The 23,373-nt window shown below is 33.9% G+C and overlaps 1 protein-coding gene across 3 annotated transcripts in view; it reads left to right on the forward strand.

Annotated features, from left to right (window-relative positions):
* Positions 1-486: 486 nt before the first annotated feature.
* LOC120862053 (NEDD4-binding protein 2-like) overlaps positions 487-23,373 on the forward strand; it is a 56,907-nt gene continuing 34,020 nt past the window's right edge. The window contains exons 1-7 of one of the 3 annotated variants that reach the window (XM_040238051.1): positions 487-1,053; positions 2,704-3,043; positions 6,972-8,112; positions 11,554-11,678; positions 13,893-13,981; positions 17,709-17,785; positions 22,071-22,223. In XM_040238051.1, the coding sequence (XP_040093985.1) occupies positions 2,818-3,043; positions 6,972-8,112; positions 11,554-11,678; positions 13,893-13,981; positions 17,709-17,785; positions 22,071-22,223 (1,811 nt within the window). In that variant the 5' untranslated portion in view covers positions 487-1,053; positions 2,704-2,817. Of the gene's footprint in view, positions 1,054-2,703; positions 3,044-5,047; positions 5,578-6,971; positions 8,113-11,553; positions 11,679-13,892; positions 13,982-17,708; positions 17,786-22,070; positions 22,224-23,373 lie in introns of those variants that run through there. The other 2 variants (XM_040238053.1, XM_040238052.1) reach the window with 2 other exon arrangements.

Below are 23,373 nucleotides of genomic sequence, written 5' to 3' on the forward strand. Positions count from 1 at the left end.
AGAAATAAATATTTCCTATAAGATGTCAGACTTCTGTATGTACACTGGTTCATAGTATTCTCTTAGTCTTTTGATGTCTGCAGGGTCTAGAGTGATTGTTTTTCTCTTTTCAGTTTTATTCATTTTTGCTGTGGTCTTTATTATTCTCTTCCTTTTACTGGCTTTGGGTTTATTTTGTTGTTCTTTTTCTAGGTTCTTGTAGTAGAAAGTTAAATTATTGATTTGAGAGTTTTAGTCTTTTCTAATATATGAATTTATAGTTATCAATTTGCTATAAATTTTTGCCATTGCTGCTTTAGCTGTGTCTTACAAATTTTGATATGGTATATTTTCATTTTCATTCATTTTTGTGTATTTTAAAATTTTCCTTGAGACTTCCTCTTTGACCCATAGATTATTTAGTATTTTACTTATGTTTCAAGTGTTTGGAGATTTTTGTATTATCTTTTTGTTATTGATTTTGAGTTTGATTTCATTGTGGTCAGAGAACATACTTTATATGATTTCAGTTCTTTCAAGTTTGTTGAGGTTTGTTTTATAGTCTAGGATATGGTCTATTTTGGTATATGTTATTTGGGTTCTTGAAAAGGATATGCATTCTGCTGCTGTTGTTGAATGGAGTGTATAAGTGTTGATTAGATCCTTAAATGATGGTGTTATTGAGTTATTCTGTATCCTTGCTGATCTTATGTCTACTTACTCTTATTGAGAGAGGGGTGTTGAAGTCTCTAACTATAATTATAAGCTAGTCTATTTCTCCTTTCAGTTTTGTCAATTTTTGTTTCACTTGATTTAGTAGCTCTGTTTGGTGCCTACACATTTAGGGTTGCTCTGAATTCTTGTCAGACTGATCCTTTATATAGTGTTCTCTATCTTTGCTGATTTTTTTTTTGCTCTAAAATCTACTTTATCTGATATTTATAAATAAAATGTAATTTTACTTAATTTTAACTAATTTAAATTTAAATAGGCACATGTGGCTGGTGGCTGCCATATTGACATTGCAGTCCTGGAAGATGGAGAGAGCTATGACACAATAAATTTAATTAAAAGGTAAATTTTATGGAATGTAGAAGGTGTTAAGGGCAATGGGTGGTTAACAGAAAAGGGAAATTGGGAAAGAAAAAGTGGGGAATATGACTTTAAATTAGATAATCAAGGAAGAAATCATTGAATGTGGTACTTGAACAAAGATTTGAAGGGGTGAAAGAGTTAACAATGCAAATATCTTGGGAAAAAGTATATTAAAAGCCGAAAGTGGAAGTGGGCCATAGTAAGAAATTTAGCTTTCACTCTGAGTGATATGGAGAGCCAGTTGAGAATTTAAAGCATACTGTAACCATTCTGACTTATGTTGTATGAAGATCGTTTTGGCTGGTATATTGAAAATAGACTGTAGGGGACAAGAGGTGTAGAAACAGGGAGACCATTTAGGAGACAGGAATACAGATGGAGGATGACTATAGCCAGACCAAATGTTTTGAGCAGGTTTCAGAGAAAATATCAGACAGTTGGTTTTAGATAATGTTACATTTGAATTGGTCATTAGATCCAAGAGGAGAAAGCAAGTAGATTGTCAGAGTTCTCCAGATCTATGAGTCCTTGCCCTTGTGGAGCTTACATTTTACTGGAATATGGGTAATAAATAAAACAAGTGGATGAAACACATATACTATTTTAGAAGGTAAGTTTTATGGAGAGAATTCAAGTAAGGAAAGAAGGATAAGTGGTGTTGGACAACTGACTTCCTGAGAAGGTAACAATTGAGTAATGATAGGAAATACATCTTTTAGATACCTGGGGTAATAAGTTTAGGTAGAAGGGACCAAATACAAAAGTTCTAAGATGGAGCATGACTGATGTTTGAAGGACAAGGAGATGAAGTATGGCTCGAGTGACATGAGCAAGGGAAAGAGGAATAGGGATGACTGTACCAAAGTAAAAACTGTCTGGGTTATAGGCCATTTTAAGGGTTCTGACTTTTATCCTGAGTGTAATGGGAAGCTAGTGGATAGTTTAGCAGAAGAGAGGTGTGATCTGACCTGTGGTTTAACTGAGTCACTCTAGTTGTCGTGCTCAGTAGACTGAAGGGGCAAGGGTGGAAGCAAGGAGGTTAAGAGACTTTTATACTAATCCAGGCAAGGTGGTGGTAGCCGTGGAAATGGTGAGGAATTATATTCTGGATACATTTTGAGGGTTGCATTGACAAAATTGGCTTACTAATTGGATGTGGGATGAGAGGAGTCAAGAATTATTCCAAGCTTTTTGACCTGAGCAGTTGGAAGGACAGAGTCGCCTTAATTGAGATGGGAAAGACTAGGAAGAACAAGTGTGAAGTATGTGATAAGGAGCTCAGTTTTGGACATGTGAAATTTATGATGCCTATTAGACATCCAAATAGGTGTTCAGTAGGCATCCTCATTATGAATACTGTGTTGTTGTTTTTTTAAATGAAGTAATTGTGCTAAAATAGTGTACTCACCATTCTGAAACTATATTACATTTGTTAATATCTTAATTTTTAACATGTTCAATCCTGAAAAACTTGAATATTTTGGAGAGGGAAATTGTTTGACTGCTCTTGGGCTTTGCTGCCCACCAGAGTTGATGGTACTTTTTTAGAGTTAAATAAAGATGTCATTCCAATTTTAGATCTGGAACTATAACTATAGTCTGAGTGTTTCAACTTGCTTTCTATTTTAGGTCCTTTTACTACTGGATTGTGCAAGATATTTAACCCTATTTTCTTTGAGGTATGACTTAAATATCAAACATCTTAAATAAGAAAAGGGAGACATTTTAGTTTTGGAAGTCAGAATGCCAAGGAGAAGGAAAAATCTTGGGGGAAATCCTTTTCGGAAGACCACAAACTCTAAGGAAGTTGTATCCAGTGTTACTAGTCATGAGGAGCCAACCACTACTCTTCCTTCCGTGTATGAGACAAAGGTTGATCAGGAAGAACTCTTCACCAGTGTCTCAGAGATGTTTTCTGATCTGGATCCTGATGTAGTGTATTTGATGCTTTCTGAATGTGATTTCAAAGGTGAGAAAAGTTTAGTTTGAACCCTTTGCATTTTATAAAAAGGTTTTATGTACTATGCCATGACCAGTAGTAATATAGAAAATGACTACGTTATTTCTATTTTGTTCATTATTTTTTGAAAATCTGCTGTGGGGTAAGGTACTAAGTTTAGTATTATGAGGGATATAAAGAAGAATAAAACATCGTTTCTTCTTTCAAGAAATGTATAGTGCTAGGTATAAGATGTATGTGTAGATTTCATCTTTTATGTTTTATTTCTTTTTATCTTCCCACTCGAAAAGATGGGCACTATTGACATTTTGGACCAGATAATTCTTTGTTGTGAGTGTCTTTCCTGGGCATGATAGGATGTTCAGCAATATCTCTGGCCTGTACCCATTAGATGCCAGTGGCACATCCCCTACCCCATCCCTGCAGCTGTAACAATTAAAAATGCCTCTATATATCATCTTATGTTCCCTGGGGGGCAAAATCATTCCAGTTGAGAGCTGTTGACCTCGAGTACTCTATAAAGAGAGGGATTTAAAAAACTGTTTTGTTGTACTGCTGTATCTCCAGCCCCTAAATACCAAATGACTTGCTCGGACCTCAGTAAATATTTATTGAGTGAAAAGGTAATTATAATTATGGAAATGAGAGCTGATTAAGAGTTGAGGCTAATAGACCAGTGTGATTTAAAATTGGCTTTAGGTTGGTTTCCCAGCTCTACCTCTTAACCTCTCTGGGTTTCAGTTTTCTTCTGTTAAAGAGAAAAATAATAGTATGTACCTCATAGGACTTTTTCTTTTTTTTCCCAGTAAGGATTGAGTTTTTGTTTTGTTTTGATAAAGTCTTCAGTGCAGTAAATTATTAATGACTTGTAATAAATTGTTTAGATGTATGTTTGCAGACAGGGAAAACTGTCAAATTTAAATGGATGAGTAAGTTAAATATTGATTTTTAGTATTGCTATTGGCCGTGATTAGTATAAGTAAAATTATTCTAGGTTTGGGGAATTTTGGTAATGGAGTAAACTTCAATTTTTTTTTTTTTTTTTTACATTCCACAGTCTGTGATGTGAGCCTATCTTATCTATCCTTCTATGTATGCAGAAAACCAGTTTTCAGGAGTCTACATGATGCTCAGAAACAATAGTGTTTACAATTTTACTTGTGGCTTCAACATATATTTCCTTATTTTGGTGTGTTTAAAATTTATTTTTGCACGTACACTAATAGCAATGAAGAAGTACAAGGAAAATATCAGTATGTTACCCTTACATCCTAACAAAAAACATTTTTCTTTTCCAGGATCTTCTCTATACCTCGTTCATAAATACTGATGTTTTGAGTAGTTTGAATAATAACATTTATGACGTTATATATTCTATTCTACTTTTAAAACTTAACCTAATATAAGCATTTTTTTCAGTTGGCTGCAGTCTTTATATTTTTTAATAGCTTTCTAATATTCTATTGGGTTATTATGCTCTAATTTATTTAATTATAGCTATATTTTACATGAATAATTACTGTTGCAAAGAACATCTTTGTATGAATAACCTTTTCCGTCTTTTGGCTTTTTCCCGATTCCGAAGTTTTATTTTCTTCTATCACAGGGTAAGGACAGTTTTTGGCTCTTGGAAACATATTGCTGAATTGCCTACTAAAGAGGTGTGGCATATGGTTACCAGGGGTGAAAGCGGGGGGATGGATAAATTCGGAGACTGAGATTGACATATACACACTACTACATATAAAGTATATAACTAATAAAGACCTACTGTATAGCACAGGGAACTCTTCTCAATACTCTGTAATGACCTGTATTAGAAAAGAATTAAAATACAGAGTGGATATATGTATATGTATATCTGATGCACTTTGCTGTACAGCAAAAACTATAACCCAACATTGTAAATCAACTATACTATACTCCAATAAAAATTAATTAAAAAATAAATTTACCTTATAAAATAAATGTGCCAATTTGTAATGACACTAGCACTGTATAAGGGTTTCATTACAGCCTTGTCAGCATTGAGTGGTATTCTTTTAAGATTTTGGGAATAAGATTTTACCTTTTCTTTAATGTTTTTTTTTTTTTTTTTAGATAAAGGGAAATGTTAACATTTTTATATATGATTGTTTATTAGTTCTTGTATTATGTGAATTGTTCGTGTGTTTGTCATTGTTTTATACAACTGTAAAAACTTCTGTGTTTTATATATATAGTGATCTTTTACTTCTTTTTACATATACTGTTTTTCATTATATACACATTAATTTTTTGGTTGATCTTTTGTGATTTTTCCATCATGTAGTTTTTTCTTAGAAATTCTTCTTATATTTGCTTTTTTCCCTTTTTTTTTCCCCTTTTTTCCATGTTTATTGCTATAGTCTTCTAACTGGTCTCTCTGCCAGGCTTGCCCCCTCCAATCCCTCTTTGTTTTTCTTCTTAAGGGAACACTAATTGGGTGCTTACTAGGTGCCAGTCCTTGTGCACAGCCCTTTTTCATGGATTATCTCATTTAATCCTCACAACAACCCTATGAGGTAGGTACTTTTGTTATCCACACATTGCAAATGAGAAAATCAAGGCTTAGGAAAGTTAACTAACTTGTTCAGAGTGTTCATGCCAGCAAGTAGGGATTTAAATGTCATTCTGATTCCTGACCAGAGCTTCTACCTACTGTGCTGTGCCGTTTCCACATTTATCTTCCTTAAGTTAATACACAGAAATAATATGAAAAAGCCTCAGATTTCAGATGTTTAACAATTCTAATTTCTCTGTATTTTTATGTTGTAATGGAAGGAGCTCAGCATTGGAGTCGACACACCAGTCCTGACTCTGTCACTTATTATCTGTGTGACTTGGGCTAAGTTAATGTACTTTCTAAACTTCATTTTCTTTGTCTCTGTGCTGGGAATACTATAGCTTGTAGTATAATTTGAAGATTCAATGAGACGACAAAGCATCTAGCCCAAATGCTATAACAGGTAGTTTTCCTTCAAGTTCCCTTGGAAAATAAAATTAGTATTTCTTACCATGAAATTAGAGGACCCTTCCCAATTTTACTTGATTTCCCTTTCCAGTTTTATCTCCTTCTCTTATCTGCCATATTACTGTATATTCGCATTCCAACAAACTCAATAGCTTAAACATGCTGTGTGTTTTCAGGACTGGGTTTGCCTTTCCCTTCTTTATTGACAAGTGTCTTTTTGATCTTCAACTCCCAGTTTACACATCACCTCATGTGAAACCTTTCCTTACTTTCCTATAAGGCTGCTTAAGCATTTGTATATTATTAAGAGTGTGCAGTATTTAATCTATATTATAGTATAATTGTCTTCTAACATTTTCATTTGCTTCCATTAGACTGCGAAAATCCTTTGAGTGTAGTAAAAACTATTATCTTATTCATTTTTGTACAAAGTATGTCTGATATGTATTACATGCTCGTGCACATTTTTTGTGTTAAGTCAAATTCATAGTATGGACCATATGAACAAATTAGATTTATTAGAATACTTATTAATAAATAAAATACTTCATACTTAAAGCAGCATGTAATAGGTAAGTATTTGTTGATTAAGTCAACTGGTTTTAGGATCTTTATAAACAACCCTAAAGTATACAGTTCCAGATATTTTTCTTTTACTCAATAAATTCATCAGAGAATGTCTACTTGATGGCAGTTTATTGGCCTAGCTTATTACTGTTTGTCTGAAAGTAACAACATTGCATGTCTCCATTATTCAAACCTTTCACTATACAGAATTATATATTAGTAAAGTGTTAAGTTAAAAATGACTTGAATATTTATAAATTTCTTGACATTTCATTCAATGTAAAGTCAGTATAATTTTATGTGAATTTTAATTATGTTTTACTATTTCAATCCATATAGATATATTTTATTGTTGTTATTGTTCTTATTGTTGTACAGTTGAAAATGCCATGGATTGTCTATTAGAATTATCAGCCACTGATGCTAAGAATGAAGAATCATCTTCAGCAAACTTCGTTGCTTCTGAGAAACAAGTAAATGCAGTGGAATGTGAAATAATGGAAAAGTGTCCTCCAGAAGAAGAGAGAGAAGATTCAAAAATGGATTCATTTTTGGACATGCAGCTAACTGAAGACTTAGATTCCTTAATACAAAATGCTTTTGAGAAATTGAACTCTTCTCCTGATGACCAAGCGTACTCATTTTTGCCTTTGCAAGATGTTAATAATTTTAGTGACCCGAGTTCATTTATAAGTTCAGATTCAAGTAATATGACTCCCATTCTTTCTACCCAAAATATGGATTTGAACAGTGAAAATTTAGAGCATTCTGTCTCTGCATTAAGTTCAAATTCCTTAACTTCACATTCAGTTTCAAATGGGTCCAAAAGTTTTACAAAAGATAACACATTGGCATTGGAAGATTCTCTTCTCAGTAGTTCTTTAAATGCAGATAATGACACTTTGATGGATGGCAGCAACCAAATTCAGAGCGAGCTTTCGCAATCTGAGTGTGTTAAGACTCAGTTCTCTCAAGCTCCTGTAGATTTGGATGCCAGTGAGCTTCAGGCTCCTCTAAATCTTGCTGTACAAAATCCAGGGCCTGGTTTAATAGGTACAGGTGGAGATCAGAAATCCACATCTGTCCCTGATGTTTTTGTACCTTCTGAAGAATTCAGTTTCCAGCCACACAAACATACTGAACTGCCATCAAAGGGGAAGGATGTGAATTACTGCCCAGTACTAACCCCCCTCCCTCTACTGCTGCCTCCTCCTCCCCCTCCACCAATGTGGAATCCAATGATTCCTGCTTTTGACCTCTTTCAAGCAAACCATGGCTTTGTAGCTCCTGTTGTAACCACAGCTGCACACTGGAGGCCTGTCAGCTATACATTTCCACCCCCAGTTATTTCTCATACTTCCCCAACAAAGGTATGGAGAAGTAAAGAGGGAACAAGTGCTTACCAGGTACAAGAAACTCCAGTTTCTCAGGTGGTAAGAAAGAAGACATCATCTTATGTTGGACTAGTTCTCGTTCTTCTCAGAGGCCTTCCAGGATCTGGAAAATCTTTTTTGGCAAGGTATGAGGTTTAATTGAGTTAAAAAAATGAGTATAATGTGTGAACTTGAATATTTATAATAGTTTGACTGTGTGAAATGTTTTTACTTCATAGAGATGTTTACTAATTTTTTCTAACTTTGTAGCTAATAGCACTGTTTTCTCCAGAAGTTTTTATTGAATTCTTTTGTCTTAGAATATCATTTTGAGAGACAGAATAGAAGAAAAAAAATTAAAGGTGATTTCAAGATTGTGAGCTTGTGAAATCAAAGGAAAGAAGTTCATGTGGAAGAGAACTAATCTGAGTGGGAGAAAGATGAATTCAGCTTTGGTTATATAGATGAAGGGCCATAATTGATTTTGAATTCAAGGAAGTCTTAACAAGAATTCTGCTGGTAGTTGGAAATTTGGAATTGTAGCATATTGTTAAATAAGGTTTAGAAATGTATAATATGAAGGAAGAGAACATAGGATGAACCATTGGTAGTCAGAGAACTTCAAATTTTCAGTGATTTTTTTTTCTTGCAAAATGTGGTACCCTCAGTTGTTTTATCTCATATATCCCATCTATGTGCTTTTTGTAGTTAAGATATGTTGTGGATGTCTTGGTCTCAGAGACCAGAGTCAAGGTTAGAGGCAACTTCGTTATACTTTCAGTGATACTTCTTTAAAGGGTGTTGTTTTCAAAGTTTCTTCAATCCTCTTCTTTAAATTCCAGAATATTTACATCTAATTTATTTATTTTTGCCAGTTTTTCCCTTTTCCTTCTAAGTTTTATCTGTCTTCTCTCATGGTTTACTGTTCTCAACTGAGTCTTTTCTATTTGATCCTAGGTGTATCTAGTCTTTGGGAATATTCATGTATACCTTGATAAGCTCATTTTCAGTTGTTTTTTTAATGTCCTTTCTAAGTCTGGATTTATCTTCCAATAAATTTCCACATATTCTACTCATATATTTATAAATATATTCTTCTATAGACATAGCCTTTCTCTTTGATTTAATGACCACAAGAATAGGAAATAATATTATAGATATTACAGTCAATTATGATACTTCATTTTGTGAAAGACTGAAACAAAAGGAGTTACCTTACAAGGTAATAGAGCTGTGACACAAGTTTGAAGAAGTAGGTTTCAGAGGCCTGAGAGCCAGAAGCAGCTACAGTTAGAGATTAGGAAGAGAAAGAAATGTTTGTCACAAAGTTGGAGCTTGCTAAAATTTGAATGAAAAGAGAGAAATAACTGGGAAGTGCAGAGATAGGTAGCTGAGTTTTCTCCGAGAGAGTGGCACAACAGTGTTAAGCTGCTGTGCCCAAGGAAAATAAAAGATGAAAAAAGACTCAGATTTATTGGGAAGAAGGCCATGAATGGCTGTCTTGAAAAATAGTTTTGTTGCCCTGGAAAGGTGGAAGACCTTAAGACATTAAAAAAGCATTTATACTAAAGCAGTTAAGGAGAGAAGTTGGGTAACAGTTAAAAAGGGATCTTTAAAGTGTGGTTAAAAATTAAAAAGATAGCTGAGATAGATGTGAAGTGTCCGAGGGGAAAGCTTAGAGATAAAAGAGAAGATAAATACAGGAGTCTTAGAAAGTGAGATCAAGTGAGCATTCACTACAGTGTAAGTGAATGCAATTTACTGATGGATGCTCAGGGATTAAAACAGCACCTCTTTCTCTTAAAGTGAGAGTGAAAGTAGCTCATTCGTGTCCAACTCTGTGACCCCATGAGTCCATGGGAATTCTCCAGGCCAGAATACTGGAGTGGGTAGCCTTTCCCTTCTCCAGGGGATCTTCCCAACCCAGAAATCAAACAGGGGTCTCCTGCATTGCAGGTGGATTCTTTACCAGCTGAACCACAATGGAAGCCCAAGAATACTGGAGTGGGTAGCCTATCCCTTCTCCAGCGGATCTTTCCAACCCAGGAATCAAACAGGGGTCTCCTGCATTGCAGGTGGATTCTTTACCAACTGAGCTATCAGGGAATCCCATTTTTGCTTAATAGATACTAATAAAAATCAAATTCAAAAGATATATTTTAATATGAGAAAAAGAATCTAAGAGTGGATATATATATATGCATAACTGATTCACTTTGTTGTACACCTGAAACTAATACAACATTGCAAATAAATTATACTCCAGTACAATAAAATGAATAAAATAAAATAGATTTTTTATTGGCATATAGTTGTTTTACAATTTTGTGTTAGTTTCTTCTGTACAGCAAAGTGGATCAGTTTTACATATACGTATATGTCAAGAGGGTAGCACTATTATGTCTCTGTGGATTCTCTTTGCTTATTTTTTACTTGTATCTCAATTATATAGAAGATAAATTCCAGAGTCAACAAAGAGAGATGGGGTACTTACCTGATGGTCCAGTAGTTAAGACTTCACGCTTTGGATTCTGTCTCTGGTTGGTGAGCTAAGATCCTGCAAGCTAATGTGGCCAAAAGAAAGAGAGGAGTCAGAAAACCCCTATCAAACTATCTTATCTTTGTATTATTTATTTATTAAAATTTTTAAAAATTAAATTTACTTTTGGCTGCATTGGGTCTTCATTGCTGCGTGCTGGCTTTCTCCAGTTGCAGTGAGTGGGGGCTACTCTAGTTGCGGTGCATGGGCTTCTCATTGGAGTGACTTCTTATTGCAGAGCATGGGCTCTAGGGCCTTGGGACTTTGGTAGTTGTGGCACATGGGCTTAATTGCCCTAAGTTGCAGCGCATGGAATCTTCCTGGACCAGACCAAGGATTGAACCCATGTCCCCTGCATTGACAGGTGGATTCTTAACCACTGGACCACCAGAGAAAGAAATGGCAACCCACTCCAGTGTTCTTGCCTGGAGAATCCCAGGGATAGGGGAGCCTGGCTGGCTGCCGTCTATGGGGTCGCACATAGTCGGACACGACTGAAGCGACTTAGCAGTAGTAGCAGGACCAGCAGAGAAGTCCTTAACTTTGTATAATTGAGCTGATTAAATTAATAGTCTAAGAGTTTCCTCTACTTTTGAAGTAGAATTAAATATCAAGGTACTTGCCTACTTGGAAGTGACCTTCAGCTTAGAGGAAGTAAGGTAGATCTGTGTGTATCAAGTGACCAGATGAGGGAGATGCATGCGATTGATAAGAATTTTGAAGCATTGTTAGTTACTGGTTTTCTTGATATTTAAAATTGTGTTAACCTTCATACCTTTATAGTAAGAACAAAGGACTTCATAATATATTTTAAAAGTTTCTGAAATAATAATTTACATACAGCAAAGTAGACTTGCCTCAGGTTGGTTTTCTTGGGAGTCAGACTTCTGCTTAGAGATTTTCAATGTGATCTGTTTGAGAAATAAAGTGTCTTTATTCTTTTAAATAATGATACTTGAATTTTTAATTTGGATTATGACCTTGCAAAAATCAGGAGAGAGAATTTAGAAGAAAAATTAATGAAAATAATTATATTTACCGTTCACAGGACTTTGCAAGAGGATAATCCAAGTGGAGTCATTCTTAGTACTGATGATTATTTTTACATAAATGGACAATACCAGTTTGATGTAAGATACTTAGGAGAAGCACATGAATGGAACCAGAATCGTGGTAAGGATTAGACATCAGGTGATGGGTAATATTAAGAGCAATATAAAGGAAAAAATCCGCCGAGTGTTTTTATTTTGAGTGACATACAACTTTTAAGTTGTAATTAACTTTCATTCTAAATTATACCTGTATAATATAGATAAAATTATAACTATAGCAATTCTTATTATATAATAAGTGGAGGAGGTAGTCTCATAGATCTGTGATGAGGATTAAATGAGTTAATTTTTGTAAAATAGCTTAGAACATTGCTTGGAATGTTTAAGTTTTATTTAGTCAGTGGAGATCTTGTCAGAAGTAAGTCAGCTTTTCTACATTGGTCTGGAAATAGCTTAAGATGGTTACAGTTGTTTGGCACACTCTGGTTCCAGTTTCCTAAAAGAGAATTTGCATTGTTAACCACTAGTCTTCCCTAGATTGGCTTAATTTTTGTAGAGGATTGTGTGAGAGTGGAAAATGACTTCCCTCAAACTAAACCTGCAGGAAGGTTGTGCAACTATTCACTGAAGATGGTTTTATCATGAAATGTTTAGTTATGAATAGTTTGAATTTTATATGGGAAATTCTTGTTAAGACATATAGACAGTATTTTACTTAGCCTTTCTTTTGTGATAAATGCACTATGAAGGCTATTCTTGAGTTTGTCATCTTTAGACATGGTTAAATTTTTCTATGTTCTATCTTGAACTAAATATTAAAGTGAAAATCAGGAATATGAAAATACCAACACAAAAATAAAACAGTCTGATGTGATCAAGTGCAGTCTTGGATTTGCCAGTTACCAGCTGTGTGATCCTAAACAAGTTATTTGTACTCTCCAGGATCCTGTGTCCTCATCTGTAAAAGACTTTAATAGTACTAAACCCTCAGAATTCTTATAAAGGTTAAATGAGAATGAAGAGTGCTTATCAGTAGTAGTTCAACTTGCCTTTCTGTAACAACAACTGCAGCAATAATAATTTGAAATTAGTAGGCAGAACTTTTTAAAAAAGGTTTATTGAGTGAGATAAGAGTCAGATAGTTTTAAACATGTTCCTTGTTGTACAACCATCGCCACAATCAAATTTAGAACATTTTTATCACTTCAGAAAGACCCTGTACCCATTAGCAGTCCCTCATTTCTCTTTAACTCTCTTTCAACCCCAGGCAACCACTACTTCACTTTCCATAGGTTTATCTATTCTGGACATTTTATCCAAGTAGAATCATATAATATGTGGTCTTTTGTGAATGGCTTTTTTTCCCTTAGCATAATGTTTTCAAGGTTCATCTGTGTTGTAGAAAGTATCAGTAGTTCATTCTTTTATATGGCTGAATAATATTCCATTATGTGGATATGCCACGTTTCATTTATCCATTCATTAGTTGATGGACATTTGTATGGTTTTCATTTTTCGGCTATTATAAATAATGTTGCTGTGAATATACCTGTCTATGTTTTACCTTTCTAGGAACTGCCAAGCTATTTTCCAAAGCAAGAGCACCATTTTACATTCTCAGTAGCAGTTTATGAGAGTTCCAACTTCTCTTCATCTTTACTAACACTTGTGTTTTTTTTTAATTAAAAAAATTTTTTTAATCTGATCTTTTGAACTATGGCTATCCTAATGGTGGGTGTTAAATGGTATCTCATTGTGGTTTTGATTTGCATTTCCCTGATGGCTAATGATGTTGACCATTTTTTTGTCTGTTTATTGGCTACTTGTTTATCTCCTTTGGAAAGCTTTCTATTTAGATCTTTTGCCATTTTAAAATTGGATTATTGTCTTTTTATTGGTTTTAATGAAAACTTCCCCCCATTTATGCTGACTATACATTTAATATACACATCAAACTTAGACCAGACAGTCTTTATTTAATATCTGATTATAATTTTAGTATTTAAGATTTATTATTCAGCATTTTCCTTACTTTAGTTTTTCATATACTCAAAATAGTATTGAGAAGTACTGGTGGTTTAGTTGCTAAGTTCTGTCTGACTCTTGTGACCCTATGGACTGTAGCCCGTCAGGCTCCTCTGTCCATGGGATTTTCCAGTCAAGAATACTGGAGTGGGTTGCCATTTCCTTCTTCAGCGTATTTAGAAGTAGAATTGTGAGTAAAATTAGCACATATCTATGATTTTCAAATTATGAAATTTCAAATCTAATCAATAAGATTAGATTTTTAAAACATACTGTTATTAAAAGTGATTTCTCATTTTCTGTTTTTCAGCAAAAGAAGCATTTGAGAAGAAGGTGTCTCCTGTAATAATAGATAATACAAACCTACAGGCATGGGAAATGAAGCCATATGTTGCTTTGGTTTGTACCATAAATTGTCATAAGTCTTTAATACTGGGTTTGGGATTTTGAGGGGATACTAATACTTAAGTGAATTCAAGCAGACAGTCCTGACTTTTTAGTAAGTTAGCATTCATTCATTTACTAAAAATCTGACTTGGGCACTCTTCTTTCATGGCACTCTGGCTTATTTCTGTTATAGCAGTAAGTACATTGTTTTTATCAGTAGGTCATGAGTTGACTAATTTTTGTCTAGAAAACACCAGATAGCCAATATTTTAGGTTTTGCAGGCCACAGTCTGTTGCATATTCTTTTTAAACAATCCTTTAAACATAAATATATATATATATATATATCCTTAGTTCCTAATCTGTTCAAATATTGGCTGATGGGCTGAATTTGGCTTTAAGCCATCTGTTTTTCTTGAGGGTAGGGCTATTGTTTTATTCATCATTGAATCTATAGAGTATAGCACTGGCATATACTGAATAAATATTTGTTGAGTAAATTGATGAGTGAAGCTTTTGTGAGTATGTGTATTATTTGTTTTATTCTCCCAAGATTAGCACATGTCTGGCACATTGAAGCTCAGCTTGTTTCTTTAGTTAATGAATGTTATACTGGCTATTCTGTATTTTTAACACATCCAGCTTATACCCCCTTTACTGTGCCTAGTGTGTTTGTACTGTTTTGAAGGTGTGATTCTTTACTTTGCTAAAGAAAATTATGTTTCCTTTGAAAGCAAGTGAGATTTTACTTCTGTGCAGCGTCGTAGCGGAAACAGACTTCTTTGGGAGCTGAAATTCAGTTCACTTTCTGGCCTTAGGAGTTCCTAATTTCTAGACTAATATATTTACCACAGGGACGTATTTCCCCCTTAACCTTACTTGACTCCTCTGTAGGTTTTTCTTAGCTCCCTGCTGTCATCTTAGAAAATTTTTTAATACTTTATTTTCCTATGTAGAAAATAAAGAAGTCCCCAAATTATATGTTTCTGATTTTCATTTAGGCTTCAGCCTTCTATAATGTTATCTTTTCCCTTATTTACTATATAATAATTAAAAATATAAATCCTTTTTCCAATACTGATTCCTTGACTCTTTCCAACTCTACTTAGAAATATGAAGGACTCCTGTTTATCTTAGATGCCAAATGCTTTTGTTTTCATAAAGAAGTAGATGCATGAATTACTGTAGAGAAGAGGATCACCTTTTGCTTCTTTTGTTATTAAGATAATGAAAGGTATAGAAAAGAGTGGGATAGATTGGAGATAATAGTCTATTACCATCTTGACTGTCATTCACAAAAGTAGCTAAAATAGTAAGTTAGGGATAAATAGGGAGCAGTCAAGTAGCTTAGTTTCTACTGGCTAAATATAAATATGGCAAAGTAGTATTTTCCCTTGTGGGCTGTCATATAGGTTGACCTAAGTCAGAATCCTCTTAAGTAATATAACTTATTGTTAAGATTTGTCCATTGATATGGGAGTTGAAAAAGTCTTTAAATGCTTAGTCTCTTTTTCTCTGTGTGTATGTGTGCATTTAAAATTATGATTCTAAGAGCTAAATATACCCCTTTAGGTAGAGACCTGGACTATTGCCGGCCATTGAATAAGTTATAGAAATTTGGTGCTGAGGTGAGGAGATGGAAGTGAGCAGGCTCATTACGGGGTATCGTGTCAGTACCTACCTTGGTGTCTGGGTTGATCTTTGGACTTTTTTGTCAGAATGACAAAAAATAGCAATGACCACTATTGGCATCTTGTCATAAAACTGAAGGGATCAATAGTGGGAGGTGAGGTCAGACATGTAATGGTGGTCAGGGAGATGGCAGGGCAGACTTAAGTAAGGGCTTATGCATAGGTCTCTGTGAGGACTTAGGATTTTACCTTGAGTGACATGGAAGATACATTAGTCTGCTCAGGTTGCCATAAAAATTACCATAGACTGGATAGCTTAAACAAGAGGAATTTTATTTTCTCACAGTTTTGGAGACTAGATGTCCCAGATCAAGGTCCAGGAGGATCAAGTTCTATTGAGAGTTCTCTTCTTGCATGGTCGTCTTGCTGTGTTCTCACATGGTAGAGAGAGCAAGTTCTCTGGTATCCCTTCTTATAGGGACACTAATCTTACCAGATCAGTGCCCTAAACTTTTGACTTCATTTAACCCTAAATTACTTCCATAACGGTCCTGTCCTCAAAAGCAGTCACATGGTGGAATGGGAGTTTCCACATACAAGATTTGAGGGAATAAATTTATTAGTTCATAACAGGGTTTTGAGCAGAGTAGTGACATGATCTGACTGTTAAAAGAATCACTGTAGGGCAGTGTTGAGAACAGACTTGGGAGTCGGGGAGAATGGAAGCAGGAAGGAGACTTGTTAAAGGGCTTTCGTGGTAGTTAAAGTAAGAGATGACATGGTTCAGACCAACATGGTAGCAGTGGAGGTCATGGTGAGTAGAGATTCAATTCTGGATATATTTTTAAAGTAGAGCCAATTGAATTTCTCATTGGATTGATACGGATGTGAATGGAGAAGGCGATGGCACCCCACTCCAGTACTCTTGCCTAGAAAATCCCATGGACGGAGGAGCCTGGAAGGCTGCAGTCCATGGGGTCGCTAAGAGTCGGACATGACTGAGCGATTTCACTTTCACTTTTCACTTTCATGCATTGGAGAAGGCAATGGCAACCCACTCCAGTATTCTTGCCTGGAGAATCCCAGGGATGGGGGAGCCCAGTGGGCTGCCGTCTATGGGGTCGCACAGAGTCGGACACGACTGAAGCGACTTAGCAGCAGCAGCGGCACGGATGTGAAAGAAAGAGAGGCATAAAGTATGGCATCAAGTTGGGTTTTGGCCTGTGTAACTGAAGATTGACATCAGTTGAGATGGAAAAAGTTCAGGTAGAATAGTTTTTCTCTCTCTCTGTTTTTTTTTTTTTTTTTTTTTTGGCATTGTGGTGCCAAAATACTAGAGTTTTGAAAAATAGTTTCCCAGTAGCTGTCATTGGGAATTCCATGATTCCCTGGCAGACCAGTAGTTAGGACTTTTTGCTTTCACTGCCGACAGTGCGTGTTCAATCCCTGGTTGGGAAACTAAGATCCCTCAAGCTGTGCAATGTGGCGCAAAAAAAAAAAAAAAAAGAATGCGTTGTCATTTAAAATAGTTTTTAAATTATAAAAGTCATGTATGTATTCTGATAGGTATTCAAGCCATAAAAAAGAAAGCCTAAAGTCCTGTTCCCTTGAGGTAGATGCTTTTCATAGTATTTTTGAGACTCCTTCCAGAAGTTTTCTGTACATATGCTGATTAATCTTTTTTTATTCTAGTGAAAATTCTATATCTTACTTTCTTAACATTTACATTAAGAACATTTTCTCATTAACACATAGAGGATTTTAAAAGCCATTGTTATGTATTTTCAGTGTATGACTATCCTCCTTTATTTAGCCAGTTCAATATTAATAGACACTGAGTTGTGTGTATTCTTTTGCTATTACAAATAATGATGAATTAGATATTCTGCTGTATATATAATTTTGCACTCTGATATAAATTTTTATCAGTAGCATAAATTTCTAGAAGTTCGTTGTTGGATCGAAGAGACTTCATCTTGCCAGATAACACACTCATCAAGATAGATAATCTTTTATATTCTTTCAGTTTTAACATGCTGTGAATTTGGGAAAATTTTAATTTCATGAAAGTAATTATTTAAAAATGCATTTGTCTTTTTTGTATGTAGTCTCAAAAACATAAATATAAAGTCCTTTTCCGGGAACCAGATACATGGTGGAAATTCAAACCGAAGGAACTTGCAAGGTAAAACTTGGAGCTTATATAAAATGTTTTAGTTTTGTGATAGTGATAAGAAAGTCCATCTAGGTTATTTTCCTCTTATAAATAATGAATAAAACAAAATGGATCAGATTGTGGCTTTGCCACTTAAAAATTGACAAATACTTTATTGCCTGTAGGTTCTCTTTTTCAATTTATGAAGAATTTGAATTTTTTTATTCTGAAATTGGGTTAATAAACAGAAAAATTCCAGATGTCTTATATAGCCAGTACTTTGTTACTTATTAAAAATATAATGTCAGTATCTGAAACTAGAAGAGACTAGGGTTTGGCAAACCTGAACTATGTGCCACTTAGAAGGAACAAATTGTTGTAGCTGCCTGGTAACTTACAGTGCTGGAGGGAAATGAGAACGTGTGAACAGAAAGAGTAGCAAATGTTGGCTGTTCGGGTTTTTCACTACCCGCTCTGCTTTATAATCTTGTAAAAGTACAAGATTATACTTTTTTCTTTAATTGTTTAATTTGGATGAAAATGTTATTCAGGACACGGACAGTGTGTTTTGTTTTGTGCTTTGTATTCCCATAGGGTTGGCCCTAAATTAATTTTGGTCAGAGTATTTTCTTCTTGGTAATTTGAACTGATTTCAGTACTAATTGAAGGACATCTTGTCTTCAGGATATTTACAACATTGTGCAACCATCACCACTATCTAATTAATGAATGTTTTCATTACCTCAAAAAGAAACCCTGTACCTGCTACTTCTAGTCTCTCCCAGTTCCACTTTACCCCTTGGCAATCACTAATCTGCTTTTCTGTCTCTGTTAATTTGCCTGTTCTGAACATTTCATGTAAGTGGAATCATATGTGAACTTTTGTGTCTGGCAGCTTCACTTAACATAATGTTTTCAAGGTTCACCCATGTTGTAGCATGTATCAGTATTTTATTCCTTTTTATTATCCCCTTGATACATTACTAGATTTGGTTTTCTAATAATTTTGTTTAGGATTTTTGCATCTGCATGAATGAGTGAGATTGACTTACAGTTTTTATTCTTTGCCCTGTCTTGCCTGGTTTTGGTATGATGGTTTTAGGTTCATAGAGTTAGTTGGGAAGTATTTTCTCTTTTTTCTGAGTTTATGTGAATTTGAATGTTTGATAGGATTTACTTATGAAACTGTCTGTATTGTATATTTTCTTTGTAAGAAGTTTCAGTTGGAATTTGTCCATTATACCAAAGTTTTCAAATTTATTAAGACTTTTTATTAAGATGGTTGATATTCTCTTCAAGTTTAAATCTCTGCTACATCTATACTTAGTTCCCCTTTTTAATCCTAATATGTTTACGTGTATCTTTTTTTCTTGTTTATTCTCACCAGAGATCAGATTTTTTATTAGCATTTTCAAATAAACATCTCTGCTTTGTTGAGCTTTCTATTATAAGTTTGTTTTATGTTTGATTCATTTCTGCTTCTCTTTTATTCTACTTTCTTTGCTTAAAAAACACTATTTTGCTTTGTTTATTGTTATTTTTGTAAGGCTTAACTGAAAGTTCAGGTCATTTTCTAGTATGAGCATTGAATGCTATATATTTCCTTAACTACCATGTTAGCTGCTCCTAGAATTTTACTGTGTAATATCTTCTTTTAATCATTTATTTTCTAGTTTGCATTACTGTTACTTTTATTCTTTAACTTTTGGGTTATTTAGAACTATATTTTGAATTTTTGAGTAGATGAATATAAAATTTATCTTCTCGAAAAATTAATTTTCAACTTTACTGCAGTAGATAAGATTGTGTGGTTTGTAACAAACTAATTCTCTGATATTTTTAAAGATGTGTTTTACTAGTTCATTATCAGTTTGTTATAATGTTCATATTTGCTTGGTAAGAATTTATAATGGTTACAGTATATTACTATATCATTAAATCATGCTTATTCATTTGCGCACATTATATATAATTTTATTTTTTGAAAATTTTGCTTAATGGGTTAATCTTTAAGAGAGGGATGAGAAAAATCTACTATGAGAGGTGTGTTGAAATCTTCCTCTATCACCATTATGTTGATTATATTAGTCTTTCCCTATAATTCTATTTTTGTTGTAAATATGCTGAGGATATTTTTTGAAGTCCATATAATCTTAAGATCTTTGCATCACTCTAATTGAAGCCTTTATCCTTGTCCACTGATTTTCTTTTATTAGTATTACTTTTTGTCATAAAATCTAATTGTCTAATATAAATAGAAATATACCAGCTTTTTCTAGTTGGTATTTGAGTGTTATTAATTTTTCTATGCTTTTCCTTTCAACCTTTCAGTATCTTTATGTTTAGGTGTATCTCTTATAATCCAGTATGGCTGGATTTTAAAAAATTCACTCTGTCTTTAGCTTTTAACTGATATTTTCGTTTTTTTACAGTTATTTTGGTTATTCATATAATTGGTCTTCTCTCTTACTGTCTCATTCTATGTACTTTTTATTTATCTCACATTTTTTGTGATTTTTTTTCCTATCACAGAAAATTAAGTATTTGATTTTTTCCTCCTATCTTGCCTTACTTCAGATTTTTAAAAATTGAATGCAGATTTGCTTGCTCATTTTTTCCTTCTCTACTAGTTTGGAGATTATATATACTATTTTAAGTCTGTTAGTGGTTACATTAAAGGTTTTATTGTGCAGACTTTTAAGTTAAACCATTTTCTTAGCCTTCCTCCTCCCACATACAAGAACTTTCAAACATATTAACTCTGATAATTAACCTCCCTTCCAGCTTACAGGCTCTGACTGTCTAGAATGTACAGGTAGTATTTGTTTTCACTCATTTAGTTATTGCTTTGTGCTTAATTTTTCTTTCATCATAGGCCTTTGATCTGAGAATTTTCTTCTGCCTGACATTCTTTTAGAATTTCCTTTACAATTTAGGCATGCTTTATGTCAAACTTTTTTTTTTTTTTAATCTGGAAGTTCTTTTATTGTGCTCATTCTTGTAAGCTTTTGCTGAGTGTATATATTCTAGATTTACAGTTTCTGTTATTGATAACATTTAACTGTCTTCTGGATTCCATTACTATTGTTGTCAGGTATAATTCTAATGGTTGTTTTCTTTGTAGATAATTTGTTTATCAAATTTCTAGTTGCTTTTAATACGATTTCTATCTTTGGTGAGTGACAATTTCAGTACTGTGTTTCTAGTTGTGGATCTCTTATTTATCTTGCTTGGGATTTGTTGAACTTGTGAGATTAGGAGATTGATGTCTTTCATCAGTTCTGGAAAATTCTTTAACCATTTTTATTTAAATTGTTTCTGTCCCACATGTACTCTCTTCTCTTTCTGGGACTTAGATAGATACATACTAGACCTTTTTGGTCTGTCCTCTATGTCTACGTCTCTTAACCTCTCTTTCATATTTTCTATCTCTTTGCTTCTTTGTGATCTGAAACCAGACAAGATGGAGGTATGTAAATATGAAAGCCAGATTTGTTCAGCTGGCAAATGCTGATACTACTCCCAGGATCCAGACACTAAACCTTGGATCCAACCTGAGATAGGAGAGTTGCAATTGAGATGTTTTCGTTAAGATAAAACTCTTAAAGAACTAAAGCATACCATCTTGCCTCTTGGCAGATGCAACTCCTGATGCTGTATGCATGAAAGCACCCTCAGTTTCAGGCCTAAGGATTCCCATGTATTAGATTCAGCTAAGTATACGAGCTTATAAACAAAAACAAAGAAATAAGCTACAGTGAGTGAAAGCACAATTATAGCCGATTTCATATTTGGACATCCAGAAACTTCAAATAGGAATTTTTTTTCTCTTTGCTTGAACTTAAGATGTATTAAAGTGTGTGTATAATTTATATGGGATCCAATTTTATTGTAATAGGAGAGTCCTTTGGGACATCTTGTCTGCTGTACTGATGTGAGTAAGAGCCTCTGAGTAGAATTTTTTTAGTCACTAGTTAGTAATTAACTAAAATGATGGCCATATTCTTATGAGTTTTTTTTTTAATAGCACTTGTGAATAAGTTCTTTTAAAGTTATTAAGATTTGCTTGTTTTTTTCCAACATGATAAAGGATGTTTGGAAAAGACTGTGTGGCATGATTAAGAAAATAGTAATTTAAGACATCCTGAATAAAATGAAAATTAAAATTAAATAGTTTACATTGTGTCATAATAAACCAGTTTTGATATTTTTACATATTAGAAATGTTTGTTTTTTTGACATTGTATGAGCCGATTTTTTAAAAAATGTCATTACTGATGTTCCTCCTTCCCTTTTTTCCCCCTGGAATTTTTAGGCGTAATATTCATGGGATAAGCAAAGAAAAAATAACAAGAATGTTGGAACACTATCAACGTTTTGTTTCAGTGCCAATAATCATGAGTTCTTCAGTTCCAGAGAAAATCGAACGCGTTGAGTTGTGTGCATATTCTTGTGACAGAAGTACTAGGTAGGTTAAAGTCTTTATGTACCAGAGTTCAATTTGAAAACCTAATTTTAAAAGTGTGATAATTTTGAAGGAATTCCCTAGTGGTCCAGTGGTTAGGACTCTGCTGTCACTGCCATGGGCCCAGGTTTGATACCTGGTCAGGGAACTAGATCCCATAAGCCCAGAAAAAAATTTAAAAAAAGAGATAATTTTGAAACTTCTAAAATCACTGTGAAATAAATGTAAAAATAAGTTAGGCATTTGTTGTTTATAAGGTTTAGATATAGTTTTACCTAGAGCAGGATACTTATGGTTAGCAAGAGAAGTAAAAGTTTATGTGAGTGATGACATGTGGGAGTTTCATTGTCTTCTGATTTATGTAGGTCTATCTTTATGCTATGAATATGAATATTTAACTTGCTGCTACTGCAGTATTTATCTGTTACCTTATCTACCTTCTGTTGTTATTTTGTAGTTACATTACTTCTTAATTCTCTTAGATATTAATAAAAATACTTTGAAGTTATCATAAAAATTTATTATTCATGGTATACTTAGATTAAATAATACAGTCATAGCCTTTGGAAGTTTGTAGTTCAGGATAGTACTGATTCTGATAGTATTTAGGGCAAATAAACAATTGATTAAGTAGGTGAGGAAAGATGAGCCTTAAATATATAGAGAGGTCTGAATGCTTACATTTTTTGATGGTAGGGTATGAGAGGCTCTGTTGAAAAGGAGTTAGGAAAAGAAGATTCATAAATGCTGCAGTGTTGCAAAATGGATAAGAATATGGGCTTCTTAGCTGTATTTCCTGGCTTCATATCCCAAAGCTTAATCTTGACAGATTATAAGATCTCTCTATATTTCAGCTCCTCATTTGAAAAATGGCAATAACACTTTGCTTATAAGGATCTCATAAGGATTATGAATTAATACTTGTAAAGGACTTACAATAGCATCTGGATATAGAAAACTGGTTAGGTGTGATTTCACTTAGGAAGGCTTCATGGGAGAGGTGGGCCTTTGAGAACTCCTGCAATATAGAAAGGAAGATGAGTTGACAAATAAGGAAAATGCACTGAGGTTGAAAGTATTAATATAATGATTTGGCAAAAGTGCTCTGAGTCTGAAAATAACATTGAGGGTGGTTTAAAAAAAAAAATTAGCA

This window comes from Oryx dammah, unplaced genomic scaffold (genome assembly GCF_014754425.2).
Source record: "Oryx dammah isolate SB20612 unplaced genomic scaffold, SCBI_Odam_1.1 HiC_scaffold_3, whole genome shotgun sequence".
Lineage (NCBI taxonomy): Eukaryota > Metazoa > Chordata > Mammalia > Artiodactyla > Bovidae > Oryx > Oryx dammah.